Here is a 21,644-nt window from a genome sequence, read left to right on the forward strand (position 1 = left end):
TGTCCTGGGGCGTGGCGGTGCAGCAGTGACCGCACGCTCGCGGGTCAGCGGAGCTCTCTGGCCCCCCAGCCCGAGGCTCTGCGCCCGTCCGAGAACTGCCCCCCCCCCCGACAACTGCCCCCCCCCACGCCCTGCTCCCTGCCATCCCGGTGCGGCCCGTGGGCCCGGCCTGGCTTGCCTGTCTAGAGCCCCCTGTTCAGTGTACGGATGTGGCCCGTCCCCCGGGCTCTGGGCTGTGGACACTGTGTGCACCTGCCTCTCCGACAAGGCCAGGGGTCGGCAAACCCGTCCTGCGAGGGGTCGGGCAGCCCCGTCTGCTGCTCCGGGGGCCGCCCTGTCTCAGCCCCGGAGTCCCGCCTCTGCGCTGGCGCGGGAAGCAGCCGCAGACACGCAGGGGACAAACAGCCGTGGTGGGTCCTGTCCAGCTTCCCTTTCTACAGACCCGGACACTTGAGTTTCATGCAGCTGCTGCATGTCATGAGATGCCGTCTCTTTAGGATTATTTTTCAACCATTCGGAAATGTAAAAGCCACTGTTTGCTCACGGGACATATGGAAACAAGCAGTGGGCCGTCCCTGGCCAGGCCGTGGTTTGCTGGGCCCTGACGGAGGGCTGCCTGGAGGAGGCGCCGTGTGCTCCGCGTCCCTGGGTGCAGGGGCCGGACCCTCGGGAGGCGGCCCACCTCCTCCCAGTGCGCGTGGACCGTCAGAGACCACCGCTCGCTCCTTAGGGCAGGGCTGCCGTGTGAAGCCGCCCTCTCCTCCAGGGACAGGGCTGTCCCTGCAGAAAGATCCCGAGAAACCCACCCCTCCACACACACACACGCACACACACACACACACAACCAAACCTCTAAAACGAATAAGGGAATTCAGCCACTTTGTAGGCTGCCAGATCAACGTGCAACATAAATCACATTTCCACACACTAGCAATGAATACATGGACCTCAACATTAGAAACTCAACACCATGCACCAACGCTTTAAAAAAGAAAAAAGAGCCACTTAAGTGCAAATCTAACGAAACACCCAGGGCGTGTAGGCTGGGAACTGTAAGATGCTTCACTGAGTGGAAAAAAGAAACCATCCAAAGGTTACCCCCTGTGTGGTTGGGAGTCCACAACCTGTCAAAACTGGAGTTGGGGGACAGGTGAGTGGCTGGGAAGGGGCGGGGCGGCGGGGGACGGGGCTTCCCCGTGACAGAGGAGATTCAATCCCCGTTTTGGTGGTGGTCCCGCGAATCCTCACTCGGGATGAAGTCACCCAGGCGCCCACACAGCACCTGGGCCCAAGTCCGGGGTTGTGCTGCCCCACAGTTAACTCAGGTGGAATCAGTGGGAGACAGTAGGTGGGGGACCCGCGGGACCTCTCTGTGTTAGGACTATGTTTTAAACAACTGAGACAGACGTGGCCTGCATTGTTTCCTAAGAGGAGAAACCCAGAGGCGGTGGAAAACGCCAGGACGCAGCTCTGCACATCCCAGGACTCGGAGGAGGGAGGCGCAGCGGCCCGAGGGGAGGGGGAGCCGGCGGGAGCCGGTGTCTATGCAGGGGGCGCCGCGCTCCCCTCGCTCCCCTCGCAGGCGCCCGGACGCGGGGGCGGCGCCCCTCCCAGAGGAGGGGAAGGGCGGAGCAGCAGCACTTTTCCGGGCCGCCCCGCCCCTCCCCGCACCTGCTGGTGCCCGGCGGAGCCTGGGCTGTCCAGGCATCAGACGCGCGATGCAGTCGCTCAACATCACCCCGGAGCTGCTGTCCCGGCTGCTGCGGGACCACAACCTGACCCGCGAGCGCTTCATCGCGCAGTATGGGCTGCGGCCGCTGGTGTCCGCCCCCGAGCTGCCGGCGCGCGCCAAGGTGGCCCTGGCGCTGGCCGGCGGGCTGCTGTTCGCGCTGGCGCTCTTCGGCAACGCGCTGGTGGTCTACGTGGTGGCCCGCAGCAAGGCCATGCGCACCGCCACCAACATCTTCATCTGCTCGCTGGCCGTCAGCGACCTGCTCATCGCCTTCTTCTGCATCCCGGTCACCACGCTCCAGAACCTCTCGGACACCTGGCTGGGGGGTGAGTCCCCTGGTCCCTGGTCCTGGCCATCCATGGCGGGGGGGGCCCCCCTTCCCCCTGCGCCCACACACTCCGCCCCTCCGACCTCCTGACGTTTCTCCCTAGCAAAGCAGTCAGGGCCTTTCGCAGAACTTCCTCACCTGCGCTCACGGGCAGATAAGTTTTTGCCGCTGGTGATTCTGCAGCATGGAGAGGTCAGGAGGGTCTCGCTCTGCAGGCGTTTCAGCTGCCCTTTTCATAGTTGCTAATATCTGTTCGAATTGTTAATAACAGATAAAACTATCCCCACGTTCCCAGCCTCTAGGCTCACTCCCCAACGTGCTGGTGTGGCTTTCAGGTGGCTATTTGCTGCCTAAGCATACACATGGACTTAAAACTGAAATACATTTGCAGAAAAGAATATATTGGACCAGTCGTTAAAAAGTGGGGGGAGGGGTTAGCAGGGCCAGGCCAGGGGAAGGAACCCCAAACCTCAGCCCTCCCTCCTGCCAGAAAGGAGGTAGCTTCCTTGCTTTCCTCAGTAGGGGCTGCAGTGGGGATGGGGGGTGGCGGTGGCGGGGGGAGTCCATGAGTTGTGCAGTGAGTGGAGGTTGGGAGAATAGGTACTGGCTTCCGGAAGGATCCAGTCCTTCCAGAGACAGCTGAGGAGGTGTCCTTGGTGCCCCCACCCCCGGCCCTGGGGCCTGCGGTGCACCTTGGAGCGGGGAGGCATCGGTTGCAGCCGCGTGAGTGGGTGGGCGCGTTCCTGTGGCCACCGGGACGTCCTCACAAGGTGGTGGGAGACAGAGGGGGGCTGTGAGGGGGTGGGCCAGGGCCTCCGGGCCCTGCGTTCCCACCCCTTTGCCAAATCTGTTTCACCTCATGGAGCGTGTGTTGTCCGTCCCGCCGTGGCCTCTGTGAGACCCTCGTGGCCTTTCGCTGGCACCGTCTTTCCCATTAATTTGCTCCGGGTTTATTGTTCATGGAGCAGGATGCTTCGACTCAGGACCTTTTGGTTCCCATCTCACCAGCGATGAAGAATTTCTCCAAATGCATAAAACACTGGAGCATGTAACGTGGCCTTGAATAGGACATGTGACGCAGAGAGCTGTGAATTGATTTATGGGTTCGAGAGACCCCTGTACCGGAGTGTTTGCCGGGTGCCCAGTGCCATGAACTCCCGGTCTCAGTGCTGGTGAAGACAGGTCTAGGGCGCGTGGTGGTGCCGCCCGGCAGCTGCAGCCCCGCGTCGAAGGGACAACCTCCCTGAGCAGCGTGGGACATCTCCCGGGAACCAGGGGACTTCAGAGCGGAGGGGCTGGACTGGGGCCTCTTGGGGTCTGTTTCATTGACTAGTGGCTAGAAAATTTCATTTGTTATAATGATTTTCCATTTTGTATACTATTTTGGAAACTTGAGGGTCCCTGGGAACATTTAAGGAAAGTAGAATTAATGAAAAAAAAATCAACAGTATTATGGGGCTTTTCAAACGTCTCATAATTGGGTGATGGACGTTATTAGCGAAGAACAGCCTCAGGCAAGCAGCGCAGTAGGAGAGAGGACAGGAACGCGGCGGCGGCGGCGGCGGCGGCGGTGGCGGGGGGCTCAAGAGCGGCCGTGCGTGGGCCGGGAAGTTAAAACCGGGCCCCTGGGGCTAGCCTGTGGGCGACCTGCCCTAGAACCCGGCGTGTGGACGCCGCGAGAAGAAAAGGAGCTAGAGGTTCAGAGACCAGGACGTTTTCTCGAGAGGCGGTGGGCGCAGCACCAGGATTTACAGAAAAGATTCTCTCTACTTAGCACCACGGCATTGCACAGTTAGTGCGTTTAGCCATTCTGCTATTTTTGACGTCTTTTATACTAATTCAAGGTTATTAGACATTTGGTAAGCACTTTAGTACAGGAATTACATAAAAATGCCACAGGTTGTTTTATTTCTGGGGAAGGACACTTGATGATGTATTTTTCTTTTTGGTCAATAACCTTCACATTGAAGACTTTTTTCCAAATATCTAGCTTGACCTTCTACATTTCTGCCCTCGTACACACACAAAAAAATCCCTCCTTCATTACTTGACAGTGACTTAGGTTAACATTTTAAACACCCTGAAACCACGGGGCCTCCTGCGTTCCCGTGTGAACGTTGTTCTGGGCTCATTTCATTCTGCGTTTTTAAAGCCTGTTGCCATTAGTGGGGAGGAAAACACCAGTTCAGTTATTTTTCTAAAATAGTGTTTGTAGCTCTTAGAATAATGGAAAATAGGAGAAAAAACTCCAGAAAAAGAATAATTTTTCTTCTTGTTTTCTGGCACAAACGTACAGCCAGAGGTTCTTCTCATATCGTGAGAGGAGGGTGCCCTGCAGGGCGGGGTGGGGGACTGAAGGGTGGGAGTGAGCTCGGGCATTCCGGGGGCTCTGAGAGACACAGCTCTGACGTAACACCAGGTGATCCCAGAAGGGGAGAAGGGAAGGACGGCTCAAGGAAAGAGTGCCCCGCACAAGGAAGGCAGGGATCACCCCAGTTTAACACGGCCATTTGTGGGAAGAAGTGTCACAAAGGACATGTTCTCATGGAGTAGCTTAGGCCTGCACGAGTCACACGGGGAGGGCGACGGTGTGGCCGGAGCCGACTGAGGGAGGAGTCACCAGGAAGAAGAGTAACGAAGGCGGATGTTTAATAAAGCACAGAGACAGCCCTTGCGCCTATTTTGCTTCGGGTTTCTAGACCTTGAAAAAGGATCTCCCCATTAAAAAGGGCAACGCAAAGGAGGTTAGAATAGAAATAAGGACCAAGATAAATTCGTTGGCAGCAAAAGAGCATCTACCTACTTTTAAAGCAACTCACATCTTCAGCGTAGACCTTGGTGGCGGAACTTCCCGGCAAACTTATGCTGGGACTTGGACGGAGCTTGGAGACTCTACTGGCGGTTTCTTAGGAAGCTGGTTGGAGAAGTGTCCGGAGGGATGAGCTGGACGAGTGCTGCCTGGATGCAGGCCGGGGCTAAGAGGGCAGGTTACAGAAGTGCAGCTCGGTGTAGAACTCGCACGAGATTATTCACAGGGTGACCCGTGAGCTGGTGGTCGGAGAGCTGCCCCGGGGCACGGGGACACGAAGGTGGGCGAGGGTGACGCAATGGGAAGACCTGGAGCCAGTGGCCGGGGCCCGAGTCCTCATTCCGGGACTCGCCGGGACCCCAGCGAGTCCCAGAACCCCTCGGGCTGCAGTATCTTTGTCTGGGAAACACGGTGGGGTTGTAGAACGGGGTGCCCTTTGGGGGCTGTTGGCCCACAAACGATCATCAACCTCAAATGTGCCAAGTTTACCTCAGTTCTGTGAACCCAGCTGCCTCACGATGACAGAAAAAGCTGCCTTTTATTAAAAACACATCCTGTCCCGGGGCTTACGCCCTGGTGTGCAGTACTCAAGCTGCACCCACGCGACAAGGGGGTGTTACCCATCCCTTTTCCAGGTGCTGACTTCGAGGCTCAGGGCACCTGACAAACAGGTCAGACGAGTCAGGGTTACCCTGTACCCTGACAGCAGGAAATCAGGTGACCGGTGTCCCATGCTTTATGATGGATGAGACGGGGAACACCACAGCGAGAGAACACTGCAGTAATGATTAGCATTTGTTTGGACACCTCCTCCTGAAATCGTTGAGAAAGGACAGGTTTGATAATGGGAAGTTTCTCCTGGTGCTCATTTAACCTTGACCTGTCCAGCTTTTATTTTTTTTTAAATAAACAATTTGCTTGAAAGAAGAGAAGAAATTCTGATCAAAATTTCAAACAAAGGAGAACTATCCGGATAAAGAACTTATTCACAGGTTCATCTATGCAAATATCGCATCCCAAATGGGATTTGAACTTAATTCATTCACAGCATTCAAACAGCAAAATATGTTAGTATTGAAGGTAAATCCCTTCTCTCGGCATCTGAAGCATCCTGCTGGACCAGAAAGGGCCTTCGCCCGGAACCGAAGGTGGAGGTGGGAGGCAGCTGGCTCTTGGGTCGCCAGCTGGACCCCCCGAGAAGGTCTGGGAAGTAAGAGCTGGAACAGAAGCATCTATGGGCTCTTCCCCCTGAGTCACAGGACTCTGGGATGAACAGAAATGGTCTGTTGGATGGACCCCGTGCATTTCAAGTTGATTTCAAGTTCAGCGGAAACCGGCCGTTTGAAAACGCCAGCGTAACAGGCACTACTGTAAATGTCTGCTCAAGTCCCAGCACAGGGCGTGCAGACCAGGGAGTCAGGGTGGTCCTGTCACTTCTGCCTGAGCCAGACCGTGCCCTGAGCCCAGGGTTTCGGGGTGTCTTCCTGCTGGGCCGTGGAGGAACAGCTGGGGCCACTGGGACAGACTGGGCGGTGACACGGCGGTGTCTGTCAGCGCTGGGGAGAGCCGCTGTTGCAAAAGGTGGCCGGTGAGTTCTGAAGCTCTCTCCAAAGTGGAGTGGCTGAGCGCCTCTCGACCACTCACGCGTCTTCAGTGAACCGCGTGTCTGCGGGACGCCTGCTGTGGGCCATCATGAACGCCCCGGGCGCTTCTGTGGAGGTCCTGGACAAACGTCCTTGCTCCGGTGTGGCGGACCCCGGTACAGCCCAGGTCCCAAGGGCCAACGACCCCGAGTGCTTTTCGGCAAGGTCGTGGGGTGTGTTGTATTTTAGGGAAAAAGGGATATTTTTCCAAGGTCGCCCTCTCTTGCGACTGCACTCTTTTCAGTAAGCAGAAGCCTTGCTCTCTCTCTCCAGCAATCACTGCCCCCCACCCCCCCCCACCCCGTGGGCACGGGCCGAGCATTTAAAAGCCATAAGGGTGCTCTGCTCTTGAGAGAGTGGCCGAGGCACTCACAGACACTCTCCCCGTGAGAGAGTAGTCGTGCCGTTCCCCTTTCTCTCCACAGGGTTGCTGTCGCCTGTGCATTTATTCTGGTCTCCAGCCACAACAGGCGGACTCTGCCGGCCGGAGTCCGCCACACTCCGGGAGTGCTGACCGTCGAGTAGGCCTGGGGGCCAAGGAGACAGGGGGCTGGCAGGGGAAGGACTCAGGGGCAAGAGGAGCATAGGAGGGAGGAGGGGTGAGGGGGAGGGGATGGGCTGCCATCGCCCAGAGGGGTGTCCAGCGGGAGGGCCTGATGGGAGAAGGGACACGTGGGTGGAGCCCCCCCCCACCCCCGGCCCCGTGCAGTGTGCGAGGGAGGGGCCAGCGCAGCAGGGCTGGGAAGGGCGCCCGCGGGGGACGGGGCGAGAGGAGTCCTGCCTGGTGACAGCTGGGACCACACGACCTCCGTGGTCTTGGCCGCGTTTCTGCTCCCGAGCCGGCACTCGTGCTGCCGGTTCAGAATAATTAATTTGGAAACAATGAGTGCGACGGATTCAACAGCAGGGATGTCAGGCCTGGGCTCATAAATACTGATGGCGGAGATGCCAGTCAGACAAAATATGGGCAGTGAACTCGAATATTTTAAAAAACTATTGCATCAGCCATGTCTGCACACCAAATCTCATGGAAAGTCCCGGGCAGGAAGTCAAAGGTGAGTGACAAGTCAAAGAGGGAGTGCGGGCCTGCCCCTGGAGGACCCGTCCTTTGTGGTGATGTGGCTGGGACTGGGGACCAGGGACCAGGAGTCAGAGGCTCCCCTGTATCTTGGGACCCGGAGAGCCGTGGCCCGAGCAAAGGTCGCATGGGATTTTGCTGACCCATTCTCAAAGGCCGAGACCCCTTGCCCTGTGGTCGCTCCATCGCCCGTATCTACCTACCCTTCAGGGACTCGGACCCCTCGCAGGGGGAGGGGCTGTCAGCCGGCGCGCCCTGTCCCCTGTCTCCCCTGTCCGTCCTCGGGCATCTGCCGTCAATCGCAGACAGAAAACTTCTGGGCGGGGGCTCCCAGGGAGCAGCCGAGAGGGCTGCCGAGAGACAGAGGGAGCGCCCCTCCTTTCTGTGTCTGCCCCGTGTGCCGCCGCAGGTGCCTTCGTCTGCAAGATGGTGCCCTTCGTCCAGTGCACGGCCGTCGTCACCGAGACCCTGACCATGACCTGCATCGCCGTGGAGAGGCACCACGGGCTGGCGCACCCTTTCCGGATGAAGTGGAGCTACACCCACCGGCGGGCTTTCGCCATGCTAGGTGAGGAGGGCCTGCCCCAGCCCCGAGTGGACTGGGGGGCAGCTTCTCTCCCAGCTGGTGGGCGTGGGGGGGTTACCTGGGGGGGCTTCGGTTCGCTCCCCGCCCACCTCACCCCTACCCCCACCCCATCTCTCCCCGGGGTGCTCTATCTCTCATTTCCGATGTCCTTCCTTGGTTTCAGGCTCAACCGGGGGAGCCCGGTCTCCATGGACCGTGGCCAGCCCCTCAGTGGCGTTGCCGCAGTAATGTGGGTCAGGTCAGGCAACTGCTGTCCTGCCCCGAGGGGCCGCTGAGACGCCTTTGTCGAGGCAGGCAGCTTTTCACGGGAGCCAGGGAAGGCGCTTTCAGAAGGGCAGAGGGCGGGGTGCTGCCCGGAAGGAGGTGGGCCCAGGGGAGCGTTGGGTGCTGGGTGCGGCGACGCCCGACAGAAACGGGACCCGGCCACTTCCCGGTTGCCTGCGGCGTCCCCGAGTCAGCGGGGCTGGGGTGCAGGGCCCCCGTGAGACGCGTCCGTCTGAGAGCTGCGCACAGTCTCGCAGAAGAACTCTGTCTGAAAATCCCCGCTCGGCTGCTTGCGCCCTGATGGGCTTCAAGCGGTCTGAGCGTGCGGCGGCCCGATAATCAGAGCTTGGGGGCGCGGCGAGAGCAATCAGCGGAGAGAACAATTTTCCCCAGCGTCTCACTCTTGAGAACAGCCAGTCGGCGTTTGCAGCCAGCGCGGGCTCGCGGGGCGGGGGGGGGGGGGGGACTCCTGGGGGCTTTGCAACGCCAAGCTCGTCCGAAGTGGTTTGAAATGACAGACAACCCGGTGGGGAAAAACGGTTCCGGTCGTTAGTTTGGTGCGGCCCCCTTCCTGCCAGGAACTCGCAGACCTCCTGGCTTTCAATAGCTGACTGCCTTCCGCCGCCGTCAGGATGTTTAGAAGCGGCGGGCGGGCGTGGGGAGAGGGCGAGGAGAGACACACTGGGTGGAAGGGGGTTACTGGAAAGGAGGAAGAGGGGAGGACGTCTCAGCACCCGGAGGCACAGTGGGAAAAAGGCCGTCCGGCCGCTTCCACTCAAAAACGTCACCGGACGGGGAGGGTTCCAGGTCAAGGGGGCTCCTCTTCCATGGGGCTTCCCTGTAGGGCTGCCTGATGCTCCCCCCACCCCCCCAGCTCTGGGACACTGTGAAGCGGCTGGTATGGCCCCTGGGCTGGGGCCGTGTCCCCGAGCAGGCATGGGCCCCGGGGGCGGGGTGGGGGAGGGGCTGGCCCCGAACTGAGCCCATTAGAGTCGACTCCTCCCCAAATCCCACTGAAGACTAGAGAAGTGGCTGGGCACCTGGTGACACCGTCAAGTGAGGACAGGACAGCGCAGGGGTCCAGGGCGGGGGCGGAGGGAGAGAGGGGAGTGAGGGGAGACCTGCGGGAGCCGCGGGGCCGTCTGGGACCGTGCTGGTCCGTGCGTGTCCTCAGGGTGAGCACCAGCGGGGCCTTGGTGACGAGTCTTGGCTCCTTGAAACCCAGGGTCACAGGTCGTCAGTCTCCCAGAGCCCCCCGCTCCGTCCGGAAAGCGCGAGCAGAGCTCCAGCTGGGAGGTTTTCCCCAGGACTGGCGTCGGGGCGTCGGGGCTCTGGGGTCTGGCCCCGTCCGAGGCTGTTGAGGGTGTCCCTTGTCTGTTGTAAGGACCCTCGCGAAAGCAGGTCTCTCTACAGACTCTCTGGTTTCCGAGGTTGTGTGTGTGTTACGTAAGTGAGGATATAATGCCCGCGTTAGGACGGTTAAGGTGAAGGCCCTTTCGGTTTTAAGCGGAAGTTTTAGAGGGCGATCTAGATCGTGTTTAAGATTTTCATTCATTCAACCGACGCATGTCTGCTGACCGAGTGCCTACGAGGGTGCTTCTCCGGGGAAAGCCAGGTGGTCAGCGCTACCTGGCGGGGGGGGGCGGGGGTGGACCTCCAGGGCTTTCCTGGAGAAGGTGACTTGAGCCACACCCTGGAAAGGGAGCGCACGGGTGGAGAGTGGGGGCAGGGGCCAGGCCGGGGGGCAGCAGTGGGGACCCGGGCAGAGCGCCCTCCCGGGTTCGAGACTGCAGCGCCACGCACGCGGCGCGGATGAGGCGCACTCTGACGCGGGGGTCGTTTCCGCAGGTGTGGTGTGGCTGGTGGCGGTCGTCGTGGGCGCCCCCATGTGGCACGTGCAGCGGCTGGAGGTAGGTTCAGGGCTGGGCCCGTCACACCCGTGGGAAACGTTCCCCTCCCACTCCGTGACAGCCACTGCCCGCCGTGCAGCCGGCTCGCAGCCGACACGCACGGTCTCGGGCAGTGCCGCGGGGGGTTTCAAGTGGCCTCAGCGTGTTTTAAGACCCCCCGCCCCCGGCTTTGTCTAGCTCTTCCTCGAGCTGTTACCGGTGAGACTTCGGTGCCCACAGCACACTACACCAGGGTCCCCTTCCGCACGCTCCTGCCGGCTGCACCTGGCTTCCCAGCGTCCCGCAGCGTCCGCTCACGTTGCGAGGGTCCAGGGGCCACTCCCAAATGTATTTTAAGTCACATAAAAAGTTTTTGAACTGTGTACCCTTTTATGCCTTTTGAAGTCAGCCCAGGCAGGCTGTGCCCACCTGCAAGGATATCGGATATGCCTTCAGGATTGGGAAACTTAAAATGTGGCGCTACTTGTTTGTTTATTTATATATATATATATATTTTAAAGATTTTATTTATTTATTTTTAGAGAGGGAAGCGAGGGAGAAAGAGAGAGAGAGAGAAACATCCATGTGCGGTTGCTGGGGGTCATGTCCTGCAACCCAGGCATGTGCCCTGACTGGGAATCGAACCTGCGACGCTTTGGTTCGCAGCCCGCGCTCAAGCCACTGAGCTACGCCAGCCAGGGCCCTATTTATATTTTTTAAAATTTGTTTTTAAAGTGTGGCTGGCGTACAGCCTGATGCTGGCCGCACTAGTTTCAGGGGTACAAGAGCGGCTCGGTCTTCTCACACCTCCCAGTGCGGTCACCCCACCCACCCTGGGCCCCTGGCTGCCAGCTCGCAGACTTATCTCAGCATCGTCCACTCCACTACCTCCCCTTCGCCTCTCCCGCCCGCCCCCGCCCCGCCCCGCCCCGCCGGCTGGGAACCGTCCCCTGGTCGGCCCCTGCATCTAGGAGCCTGTTTGTGTTTCGTTGTTTTGGCTCTGTTTTGACTTTGGTTCCAAGTGTGAGTGGAACAGCACGGTGCTTGTCTTCCTCTGCCTGGCATGATTTCACCCAGCACGACTGAGACTGGGCCCAGGCATGCTGTCGCCAACGGCAAGATTTCCTTCTGCCCCCCCTGCTGTGCGATATTCCGCCGCGCACACACGCCACACCGTCTGTGTCCGCTCATCCGCTGAGGGGCACCTAGGTCCCTCCCACGCCTGGCCATTGTGAATAACGCTGCAGTGCACCCCGGGGCGCTTATGTTCTTTTCAAAGTCGCGTTCTCACGTTCTTCGAGTAAACAGCCAGCAGTGGGATTGCTGGGTTACATGGTAATTCTGTGCTTAGTATTCTGAGGGCCCCCCATGCCGCTCTCCACAGGGGCGGCACCGGTCTGCATGCCCCCCAGCAACAGTTCCCCGGGGGTCCCTCGTCGCCACGTCCTGGACGGCACAGTCGTTTGTGGACTTCCTGACAGTGGCCGGTCCTGCCCCGTGTGTGTGAGGGGGTACCTCCTCGAGGCTCTGACTCCCGCCTCCCTGGTGGTCACTGGCGATAGGTGTCCTTTCCTGCGCCTGCTGGCCATCCGCCTGTCTGCTTTGGGGAAACGTCTTTTCACTTCCTCTGCCCATTTTCCGATCAGATTGCTCATTGTTCTTGTTATTGAGTTACATGAGTTTCTTTAGTGTTTTTGATACCGGCTCCTCATCCGAGAGACCATTTGGATACATTCTCCCCGCCAGTGGGGTTCTTCTCATTGTGTTGGTGGTTTCCTTTGCTGGGCAAAAAGCCTTTTTGTTTGATGTGGTTCCATCTGATTTTTTAAAGATTCTGCTTCCCTTGCCGGAAGGGATGTGTCCGAAAACCGTCACTGAGACTGATGTCGGGTCATTCACTCCCTGGGTTTTCTTTTAGGGCATTTACGGCTTCAGGCCTTGAATTCTTTAGTCTGTTTTGAGGTTGCCTTTGTGCGTGTGGCGTCAGGGAGAGGTCCGGTTTCTTCTTCCTTGCGGGCGGGCGTCTCTGCCCAGGAAATCGCGGTGCGGCTTGTGATGCGGGCGGTGCGCCAAATGAGGCGGGCTCCGTGGGCGGGCACGGAGAGCGAGGTCGTTCTGCCCCCCCCCCGCTCGCTACCTGCAAACATGCGGTGGGTGGGTGGGGGGGGAGGGCGGGGACAGCAGCCCTGTCAGTCCTGTGGTCGCTCAGATAACAGCGCTCCTCCGGCCGCTGCCAGTCACGAGAGCAGGGTCAGTGTGGTTGTTGAAATGTCCAGTTCAGTGTCACGGTCAAATCGTCTGCATTCTCAGAGAGGTCAGGCCATCCCCTTCCCCCGGCGCCATGCACGGGGGATGCGCCCCCTTCGTCTCTGCTTTCCCACCTGTTCCTCTGCCTCCCCCTCAGCCAGCCGGCCGCCCGGCCCCGGGGGCTGCCCAGGACGGTGGGGAGAGGGTGGGGCGGGTGTGCTGTCCCTGTCCAGCCTCCGCCCCAGCAGGAACCCGCACGGACAGGCCCTTCAGAATCAGCCCCACCCGGCCCCCTCTGGGGGTCCGCTGCACGTCCAGGAACGCCAGGAGATTTCTCCACTTTTTTAAATAAAATTATTTCAGCTCTAAATGTAACTTAAGTAGATGTAATTCATTTAGCTTATAGGAAAATGCATCTGACAGCATCGGCAGAGCCAGTCCCTTCGGTCAGATCCGCCAAGCCGGACTTGCTTTCTGTCGGGAAAAGTGTGACTTCGTTTTCCAAGTCAAACACACGGGCTCACCGGCACCCGCAGCCTCCTGCTCGCCCCCAAATCCTGCTAGGGACGGTGTGTGCGTGCTCGGGGGGGGGGGCCAAGGCCTGGGTTCCCGCCCGCGTGAGGGAACGCACCAGCGGCCCCTCCGCTCTGCTGCCCCGGGGCTCGCTCTCGGGGGCCTGGGATGGGTGACGGGTGTCGGGGGGAAGCAGCCAGGCCACCTGACCGCAATGGCCACCCCTGCTGCCCCTCACGGTGTGCGGCTGTGAATGCCCAGCATCTCAGCGCCCGCCCACACCGCCTTCCGTTCAGACGTGGAGCTGCACCCTCGGGGGCAGGGGCACACTGACCCAGGGGAAGCACGCAGCCCGGCTAGTGGGGGCCGAGGGGGCCCTGGTCGAGGTGGCTCCCCGTCTGCGGACCCCAGGGCTGCGGGCCCTGGCGGCTCTGTCTCCGGGAGTCAGAATGCATTTCCCTTCTGTACCCTGGTTCCGGGGAGTCGGGATCTCGGGATAATTATTCACTGGGTGTTTTCATTCCGAATGAGCTGTATTTGTGAATAGCACATAGGTCAGAACCTGAAGCTCATCCCTGGTGAGTATACAAACAAGCTTTCCCCCCACTTGACTGGTGATACGGTTTGCCGGGAATGGAGGCAGAAATACGTCTGAGAGATAAACATCTCATCTGGAAAGCTCTCGAGTGAGAAAAACAGCACCAGCTTTGATAAATTCTCTAACTTGTATTCCTAGTATCCAGAGAAACGACTTTTGAATATACATTAAGTGTGTGTTTGTCCCTTACTGGCATTTGCTGTCTCTATGAATACTGTCACAAGACATTTGAACTGATAAGATGTGTCTGTCAGAAATGGTATTAACGAACAGACATTGACCTTCCATAAATTAAACGCCTCAAAGGCTCACGCTTGAGCCTGAATATTTATAGATTAGCAATGGGGCGAATCCCCATTTCTCATTGACCTTACACCCTAAAAGCTACCGGCTGCCTTCCTAACCCCCGTGCGAGCAGCCGGGGCAGAGTGGCCTGAACCGGCCCGACTTCCAGACACTGGTTCTGAGCGACCGTGAGCCGGTGGCTGCCTGGTCAGGATCCGTCTCCTCAACCACGTGGGGAGCCAGCTCAGGCGGCACTAAGCTGGCCGGCTGGCCGCACGGCACACTAGTTTCACGGCCACTCCGGTGGGCGAGCTGCTCCCGCGCCTCGCTGAGCCCGCGTGTGCCTGGGGCGTAGACAGTGGAGACGGACGAGAAGGGGATCGGTGTGGGGCCTCAGTCCCGTTGGCAGCAGAGGGGAGGATCAAACTCCGAGGGGCATGAGTGGTGACATGGGGAAAGCCACACTCCCGGACGAAGCACCGCGGGGACTGCAGCCGTCACGGTGCACCCCGGGGGGCGGGGGCGGCCCCTGCCCCGAGACGCCTCCAACGGCGCCGTTCTCGTCCCGAAGGTGAAGTACGACTTCCTGTACGAGAAGCAGCACGTGTGCTGCCTGGAGGAGTGGGCCGGCCCCGAGCACCAGAAAGCCTACAGCACCTTCATCCTCGTCATCCTCTTCCTCCTGCCCCTGGGGGCAATGCTGGGCCTGTACGGGAAACTCGGCTACGAGCTCTGGGTCAGGAAGAGAGTGGGCGACGACGGCTCGGCGCTCCGGACCATGCCCGGGGGCGAGGTGTCCAAGATGGCCAGGTCGGTGTCGCCGCGGGGTGTCCCTCTCCGCCCGAAACGCAGGGGTCCGGGATTCCTGGGTCGTTTGGGCGGAGCCACGTGGCCGGGACGGTGGGAGGCGTGGTCTAGGCTTTTGAGATTCTATGTATGGCCGGGGAAAAAGGGCAAGCTCACCAGCTCCCAATCCACGGTGACCGCTAGAAACTTTCTGGGACGTTAGTCATTGTTCTGTCTTCATCTACACGTCAGCGCGACGCGGTAGGAAGGGCTGTGGGCGCTTGCCTCTCTGCTGCCCGCCAGCCCCACAGTGCAGGTAAGTCTCCTCCCTCCCCGGCCCCGCCCCCGCCCCCCTCTTGCGCCCCGGGGGGCCCCGCAGGACCCTAAAACACGCAGATGACAGGTAGGGAGAGCCTTTGGAAACCAGGGCACACTACTCCATTACTGATCTAGTTCATTGTCACCTAAGGGCATTGCTTTCTGAGTGCATTCGTTAACAGAAAATGTACGACACAACTTACTGCTGTGGCACCTGTAGTTCATACGGTTCGTTTCATAATCTACAAAGATCACAACGGAGATTCAAAATGAAGAGAAACAGCCCTGGCTGGCGTAGCTCAGTGGATGGAGCGCGGGCTGCGAACCAAAGTGTCGCAGGTTCGATTCCCAGTCAGGGCACATGCCTGGGTTGCAGGCCATGACCCCCAGCAACCGCACATTGATGTTTCTCTCTCTCTCTCTCTCTCTCTCTCTTCTTCCCTTCCCTCTCTAAAAATAAATAAATAAATAAAATATATATAAAGAGCCCAGCTTATTTAAAAAAAAAAAGGAAGAGAAACAAAGCCTGGCTGGGTGTCTCCGGGTTTGATGAGATGTCAGCATTTCTTCAAGTGTGCAGCGCCCTCTAGTACCCAGTCTGTGTGAAGAGCTCCTCCCTTCCCCGGGTCTGGGGTGCTCAGTCCGCACCTCGGAACTGCCTGCTGGTTCAGCTCTCAGGCTTCCTGGAAGAAGGGGCCCCCACGTTGAAATAAGAAGTAACGACGGTGCCTTTTTATAAATGTAAAGCGCCATGCAGACGTGCAGGCCCCTTGCACGTGCTTGTCCCCTTCCCGGGAGTAACAGAGAAGACGGGTTGGAATCCTGGTGAACCGTGTTCCTCTAGAGATACGGTAAAAGCCTGCCTCTCACGTATATCCTCAGGGCTTGCCCGAGTTCGTAGATGTTGGTATTGTCTGTCACAGGGACGGGTGCTCTTCGATATGAAATGGAGCGGAGCTCAGGCACCGAAGTCAGGCCGCCCGTGTTTAAATCCCCGGGAGCCCCGGTGCGCCTGCGTCCCTTCCTTGCCAGCCCGGCTCTGCCGGTTGCTTAGCCTTTTCCGTGCCTCAGCTCCGGCGCCTGGCGATGGCTCGCCGGGAAGGTGAGCGGCACGGTCCAGGCCAGGCATCCGGCAGGGGCCAGGCGCACGAGGGGCACACCCACAGGATGCTGACGGCGGGAGAGAGTTGGGGTGCGGGAGAGCGGCGACGGGGAGGATGATGCGCTGCCCCCACGTGCCCTGTCGTGGACTCTGTCAACGTGGGTGAGCTCAGGGCTGCGAGGCCTGGGCTCAGACCGTGTCCCGTGGCTCTGCGACGGGGCGCACACGCGTGTCCGGGGGAGGCCGGCCGATACGGTGTGTCCTTGTGGGTGCAGGAGGAAGAAGCGGGCGGTCCTCATGATGGTGACTGTGGTGACCCTCTTCGCCGTGTGCTGGGCGCCCTTCCACGCCGTCCACATGGCGCTCGAATACGGTGAGTGCTCGCCGCGCTCCCGTGAGGGGGCGCTGCTTTGTCTCCTGCTGGCACGCACGGCGAGTCGCTGGTGCTTGTTGCCTTTGCCTCGGGGAGTCGAGTATCGAATATTTCCTGGTTCCAAGACCACCAGACCATCGCGCGGTAGACCATTCTGTGCGACGGGGGCCACACCCTCACAGTCACAGAAGAGCGCGGGAAGACCCTGGGGCTCTCCCTGCACGCCGCACCTCCTGTTCTCCCCGAGTCGCTCCCCTCGGGGCAGAGGGGCAGGCCGCGAGTCCCTTACCCAGGGTCCCACTGTGAGGCACGGGGGTTCCGTCCCACGTGGGGCCTCCGCCCACCCCTCGGTGAGGTCTCCCACATAGTCTCGGGCGTCCGGTGGTTCTCGGGGGAGAGGTCTCCCAGACAGTCTCAGCTGCTTCCCAGGTGACCGTGTCTCTAAATGCCAGTGAGCATCGGAGAGCAGCCATTGCTCCCGGGTTTCCTGCGGCTGGGAGCCCCGTTGAAACTCGGGGACACCCTAACAGTGCCTACCGGGCCCCCGGCCGCCTGTCAGGCCGAGGCCCGGGGAATGAATAAGGCCGTCCCACGGAGGTGGGTGTTCTCCAGACGCCGTCACCGCCCCCCACCCCCGGCCCCCGGAGCGGGCTGGGGGATTTCTCACCGCGTTCCCCAGGCGTCCCTGTGGTGGGTGCAGACGGGGGTGGGGGGGGCACACAGACAGTTTACTCCAGGGCCGTCCACACAGGCGCACCCCCTCAAGCCTGTCTCTCCGTTCCAGGCGACTTCGAGAAGGCCCACGACGAGGTCACCGTCAAGATGACCTTGGCCGTCGTGCAGGTCATCGGGTTCTCCAACTCCATCTGCAACCCCATCGTGTACGCGTTCATGAACGAGAACTTCAGGAAGAACTTCCTGTCTGTGGTTTGCTGCTGCCTCGCGAGAGCACCCCACTCCCCTGCACGCAGGCGGCCCGGGGCCCCGGGGGTGGGGAGGGCGCGGGGGAGAGCCAGGTGCTGCCCCCGGGAGCACTCCGTCGGGGGTGCCGAGGGAGAGGCGTTCGGCGGGGGCAACCTGGAAGCCAGGCTGTGCGGCCAGCCCCAGCTGCCCCCGCCCGTCTGAGCGGCCGAGGGTTCTGCCTCAGGCTGCGGGCACTGGTTACAAGTTACAACTCCGTCTCCGTAATTAACGCCAGTCTCGGCTTCACCGAAGGGGAAGAGTATTTTGAGCAAAGGTCAAAGATGTTAGTTTCATCTTTGAATGCTGAGAAGAAGGAACTTTAAGTCGCTTTTTCCCATAAAAAGTAGGACATTGCGCATGAAGACACAATTCTGAAACATCACTGAGCTGTCCTCGTGGCGCAGTTAGATGAGTGGATTTTAAAAAGTCTTGGACGCACTTGGCTGGCAGTTTCCCCCACCCGGTCAGTGTGATGGGGCTCTTTCCGTGTCGTTAAAACTGGACGAGAAGATAAAAACAATATCTTCACCCCTTAAGAAGAAGAGTTGCACGCTGTGAATGTAACTTCTAAGGCCAGTGGAAACTTTAAGCTCGGTGACACATAGTTTCGAAGCTAAAGCCCGGCCAGTAATCACAGTGTCCAAGGAGGTGGGGACGCGGCAGGTGATGGTGCAGGAGACTTAGAGGCAGACACCGGGTTCCAGCTTCTCACGGTCCTGCCGGCCACCCCTGCTGGGCCCCCTGGGGGTCCCTGCAGCCCTGTGGCTCCAGTCCTGCCGCGGGGCGCCCCTGTGGGATGGAACGCGCCCGGGTTCTGGCCTTGCCACAGCTCCTCGGGGCCCAGGATCCCCCTGTCCCCTGTCCCCTGTCCCCTCTGCCCCTCGTCCTCAGCCCCTCCCAGCCCCGCCCCCCCCGCGTGCCTGCCTTGTGATGGCTTCTCTGCTCAGAAGGAGACAGCTTCTCTGCGGAGTGCGAGACTTCGCACCACTGCATCTCAGATATTCGTGTGTTTAGGCCCTTCACTCCCACCAGTGGGATGAGACTTCTGGCTGCGTGAGGGGGCTGTTGGTGCAGTCAGCACGAGAGAGAGAGAGACAGTCAGCTCCACGCCCACGACCTTCACTGCACCCCCGACCGGCCCCCACGAGCGGGCGCAGGCAGACCAGTAGTGCTCCCCACTCCCACAGCGCACCCCAGCCCCCCAGCCCCCCTTCCCCTCCCTTCTCAGCCTCCTCTGCCTCCTACACCGCCTCCCAAACGTCGTGGACCCGGTGCCCTCGTCAACATCCGAGACTCCCACGCCGGCGGCAGCCTCGTGGCCGCGGCGCCTGTCCTGCCTCGCTCTCCCACGCTGACCCTCCCTCTGGCCAGGAGACAGAGGGGGCGGGGAAGCTCGAGGACCCCCGGGGACGCCCGCTTGCTCAGCTTCAAGGCGTGGGGGCCGGAGAGCTCAGGCCGCGGGGATCTTGCAGGAGACGGACCCTTTATCTCACGCGCGTCGCCGTCAGCGTGAGTGGAGGAAAGCGCAGATACAGCGGCGCGTGTGCTGTGGACGCCGTCGAGAGGAGAGCCGTGCCCCGGCGTGCGCGGAGACGGACACGCCGTCCCCCCGGATCGCCGGGTGCCCTGCAGCTGCGCGGCGAGGACCCCTCCCCCGGACACCGTTCAAGACGAGGCCGACGCCTGACCTCCGGGGGCTCCTGTCTGAGCGGCACACGTCCACGCGACTCTCTCGCTAGATGCGACGTGCGCGAGCTCCCGTACGACGTGGTGGAAACCGCAGGGGCCTGCGCCGCCGCTGACCACGGGTTGCAGCCCCGGCGCGGCGCGGCGCGGCCCGGCCCGGGACCTTGAGAGAGTCGGCGACGACTTCGGCGTTCTCCGCAGAGTGGCAGGGCGCCAGGGGAAGCTCTCTGCCTCCTCCCCTCTCCTGGTTCCGTCACATCGTGTGACGACGCTTCAGAGACGAAAGCAGTTACCGCGCATTTGTTTCCCATTGGGCGGGTCTCTTGGCTCCGTTGTCTGAAGGTTTGGAAGCGGAAGCCGGTGCAGCCCCTGACGGGAACCCCTGCCGAACAGGCCACAGCGGCCGAGTCCCCGGCGGCGGGTGGCACGCAGCTCCCGGGCCACCGGGGGTTCTGAGCGCCTGCGTGCGGGGTCTCTCCCTCTTCTTCCCGACGACACCACAGTCCCCTCCCCGGCGTCCTTCAGACCCCTTGGTCCTCCACCCAGGCATCTGCTCTCCCCCCTTTTCCTCTCTCATTTTATTCCACCTGTCTTTCCCTTGTCTGGAGCTTGGGGTGCGCTGAAAATGTCCCCTTGGGTCCAGGAGGTGGGTTGAGGAGGGGGTACAGGAGGCAGGTCTCCTGCTCCCCAGCGTGTGGGTGAAAGGACTGTGGAATCAGTGAAAAGAGAAAGATCGCTGCTCCGACTGCGAAGCCCTCTATTTCGTCGTGGGTCGTTCTGCCAGAAAGAGCGCCGGGTCTGTCCTCCCGGCCGACCAGAGCACACCCTCCCCTCCTCAGAGTTCTCGTGGACCCGGACGCCAGCCCCCGGCGCGCCGCTCGACTGAGACTGGTGGCTAGGTGCAAGACAATCTTGAAGGAAGGACCAGGTTGCGGGGCTTGTTCATCTTATTTGAAGACTCTTTTTTTTTTTTTAAAGATTTTATTTATTTATTTTTAGAGAGGGGAGAGAGAGAGAGAGAGAGAGAGAGAGAGGGAGAGAGAAACATCAATGTGTGGTTGCTGGGGGCCGTGGCCTGCAACCCAGGCATGTGCCCTGACTGGGAATCGAACCTGCAATGCCTGGTTCTCAGCCCGCGCTCAATCCACTGATCTACGCCAGCCAGGGCTGAAGACTCTTTATAAATTGCAGCAATGAAGAGCGTGTGGCCTAAGGAGAGATGTAAATGCAAAAGAACAGAGATGCCAGAGGGAGAGACACATAATAAGTATGTGTCAACTTGTTTGCACCAAAGTGGCAAGAGAGTTCAGCGGGGAAGGGAGAGGTTTCCAACTGAACGGCTCTGGGAGCAACTGGACGTCCAAGCGCAAAGAACAGGCCCCTGACCCGTATGCTGCAGACACAAAGCTCACAATGTCCCCCAGACTGCAGCAGAAGAGCTAAACATGTGAACCTGCAAAATGAAATGGGCAGGGGAGTTTTGTGCCCTGGAATTGGGTGAGGCCAGGGTGTCACAGCAGGGCACGAGAAACCAGAAGCCGGAAAGAAAGAATCGATCAAATGAACTCCATCAAAATCCGCCCCCCCCAATAGCAAACAACAACAACAACAACAACAACAACAACAACAGAACCTGTGTGTGAAAGTTCATAGCAGGTCAATCCAAAGTAACCAAACACCGGGGACCCCACACGTCTACCGGCTAGTGAATGAACACACATTGGTTCAAGCCTTTCGGCTGAAGAGGCATTCGGTAGTAGCTCAGCAGCAAAAAGAGTGGATGATGGCGGCGAGAAGGATTCCTTTCCAGGGGGGGGTGCCGTGCTCAGTGAATGGAGCCAGGCCGGAAAGACCGTGCACCCTGTGGTTCCGGTCACACGGAATTCTGGAAGAGGCACCAGCGCCAGGACAGCAAGCGGCCACGTGGTTTTCAGGGGCCGGCCGCGGGCAGGAGCCGGAACCTGAAGGGCATGAGAGACTTTTCTGGGGGGGCAGCAGTGGCCCCCCTCTTAGTTCTGGTTATGTGCTCGTCGTACTCCACGCAGCTGTTAAAATCTGTTGAATCGTGTACTATAAAAGCATGCATCTGCTGTGTGAAAATTATACTTTGATTTTCAAAAGTACATGAGGTACATTTTCATTTTCCAGTGAAAAAAAATGCCAAATCCCGTTATTGGTCCCTCGGCTGGGACGAGAGCCCACAACCCAGGCATGTGCCCTGACCGGGAGTCGAACGGGTGACCTTTCAGTTTGCAGAAGGACATCCAACCAACTGTTGGGGCCACACCGGTCGGGACCTGGTGCATTACATTCGTGGCATTATAGTAGCACTTAGATCCGCTAAGCCGAAAAGAAATAAAAGGGTAAGGACTCTGCTCTCATGACCCTGCGGGCCCCACGGGTGGGAGGTGACAGAGACAAAACCCAGCACGATGCAGAGGCCG

General features: G+C 59.7%; 1 protein-coding gene across 1 annotated transcript; it reads left to right on the forward strand.

The window, feature by feature from the left end:
* The first annotated feature begins 1,718 nt into the window (after positions 1-1,718).
* Positions 1,719-19,368, forward strand: QRFPR (pyroglutamylated RFamide peptide receptor). The gene is made up of 8 exons (XM_045830805.1): positions 1,719-2,058; positions 8,000-8,158; positions 10,289-10,350; positions 14,544-14,782; positions 16,454-16,551; positions 17,336-17,541; positions 18,743-19,023; positions 19,254-19,368. The coding sequence occupies exons 1-8, from the start codon at positions 1,719-1,721 to the stop codon at positions 19,366-19,368; spliced, it is 1,500 nt and encodes a 499-aa protein (XP_045686761.1).
* Positions 19,369-21,644: the final 2,276 nt, after the last annotated feature.

This window comes from Phyllostomus hastatus, unplaced genomic scaffold (genome assembly GCF_019186645.2).
Source record: "Phyllostomus hastatus isolate PE091 unplaced genomic scaffold, TTU_PhHast_1.1 phas_contig_159, whole genome shotgun sequence".
Lineage (NCBI taxonomy): Eukaryota > Metazoa > Chordata > Mammalia > Chiroptera > Phyllostomidae > Phyllostomus > Phyllostomus hastatus.

What these genes read in the sequence shown, in the direction of transcription:
- QRFPR (XM_045830805.1), top strand. Translation starts at nt 1,719, where the DNA reads ATGCAGTCGCTCAACATCACCCCGGAGCTGCTGTCCCGGCTGCTGCGG. An exon ending in GGCACGTGCAGCGGCTGGAG is followed by an intron (nt 10,351 to 14,543) that starts GTAGGTTCAGGG and finishes CTCGTCCCGAAG; the next exon opens with GTGAAGTACGACTTCCTGTA. An exon ending in CCACATGGCGCTCGAATACG is followed by an intron (nt 16,552 to 17,335) that starts GTGAGTGCTCGC and finishes TCTCCGTTCCAG; the next exon opens with GCGACTTCGAGAAGGCCCAC.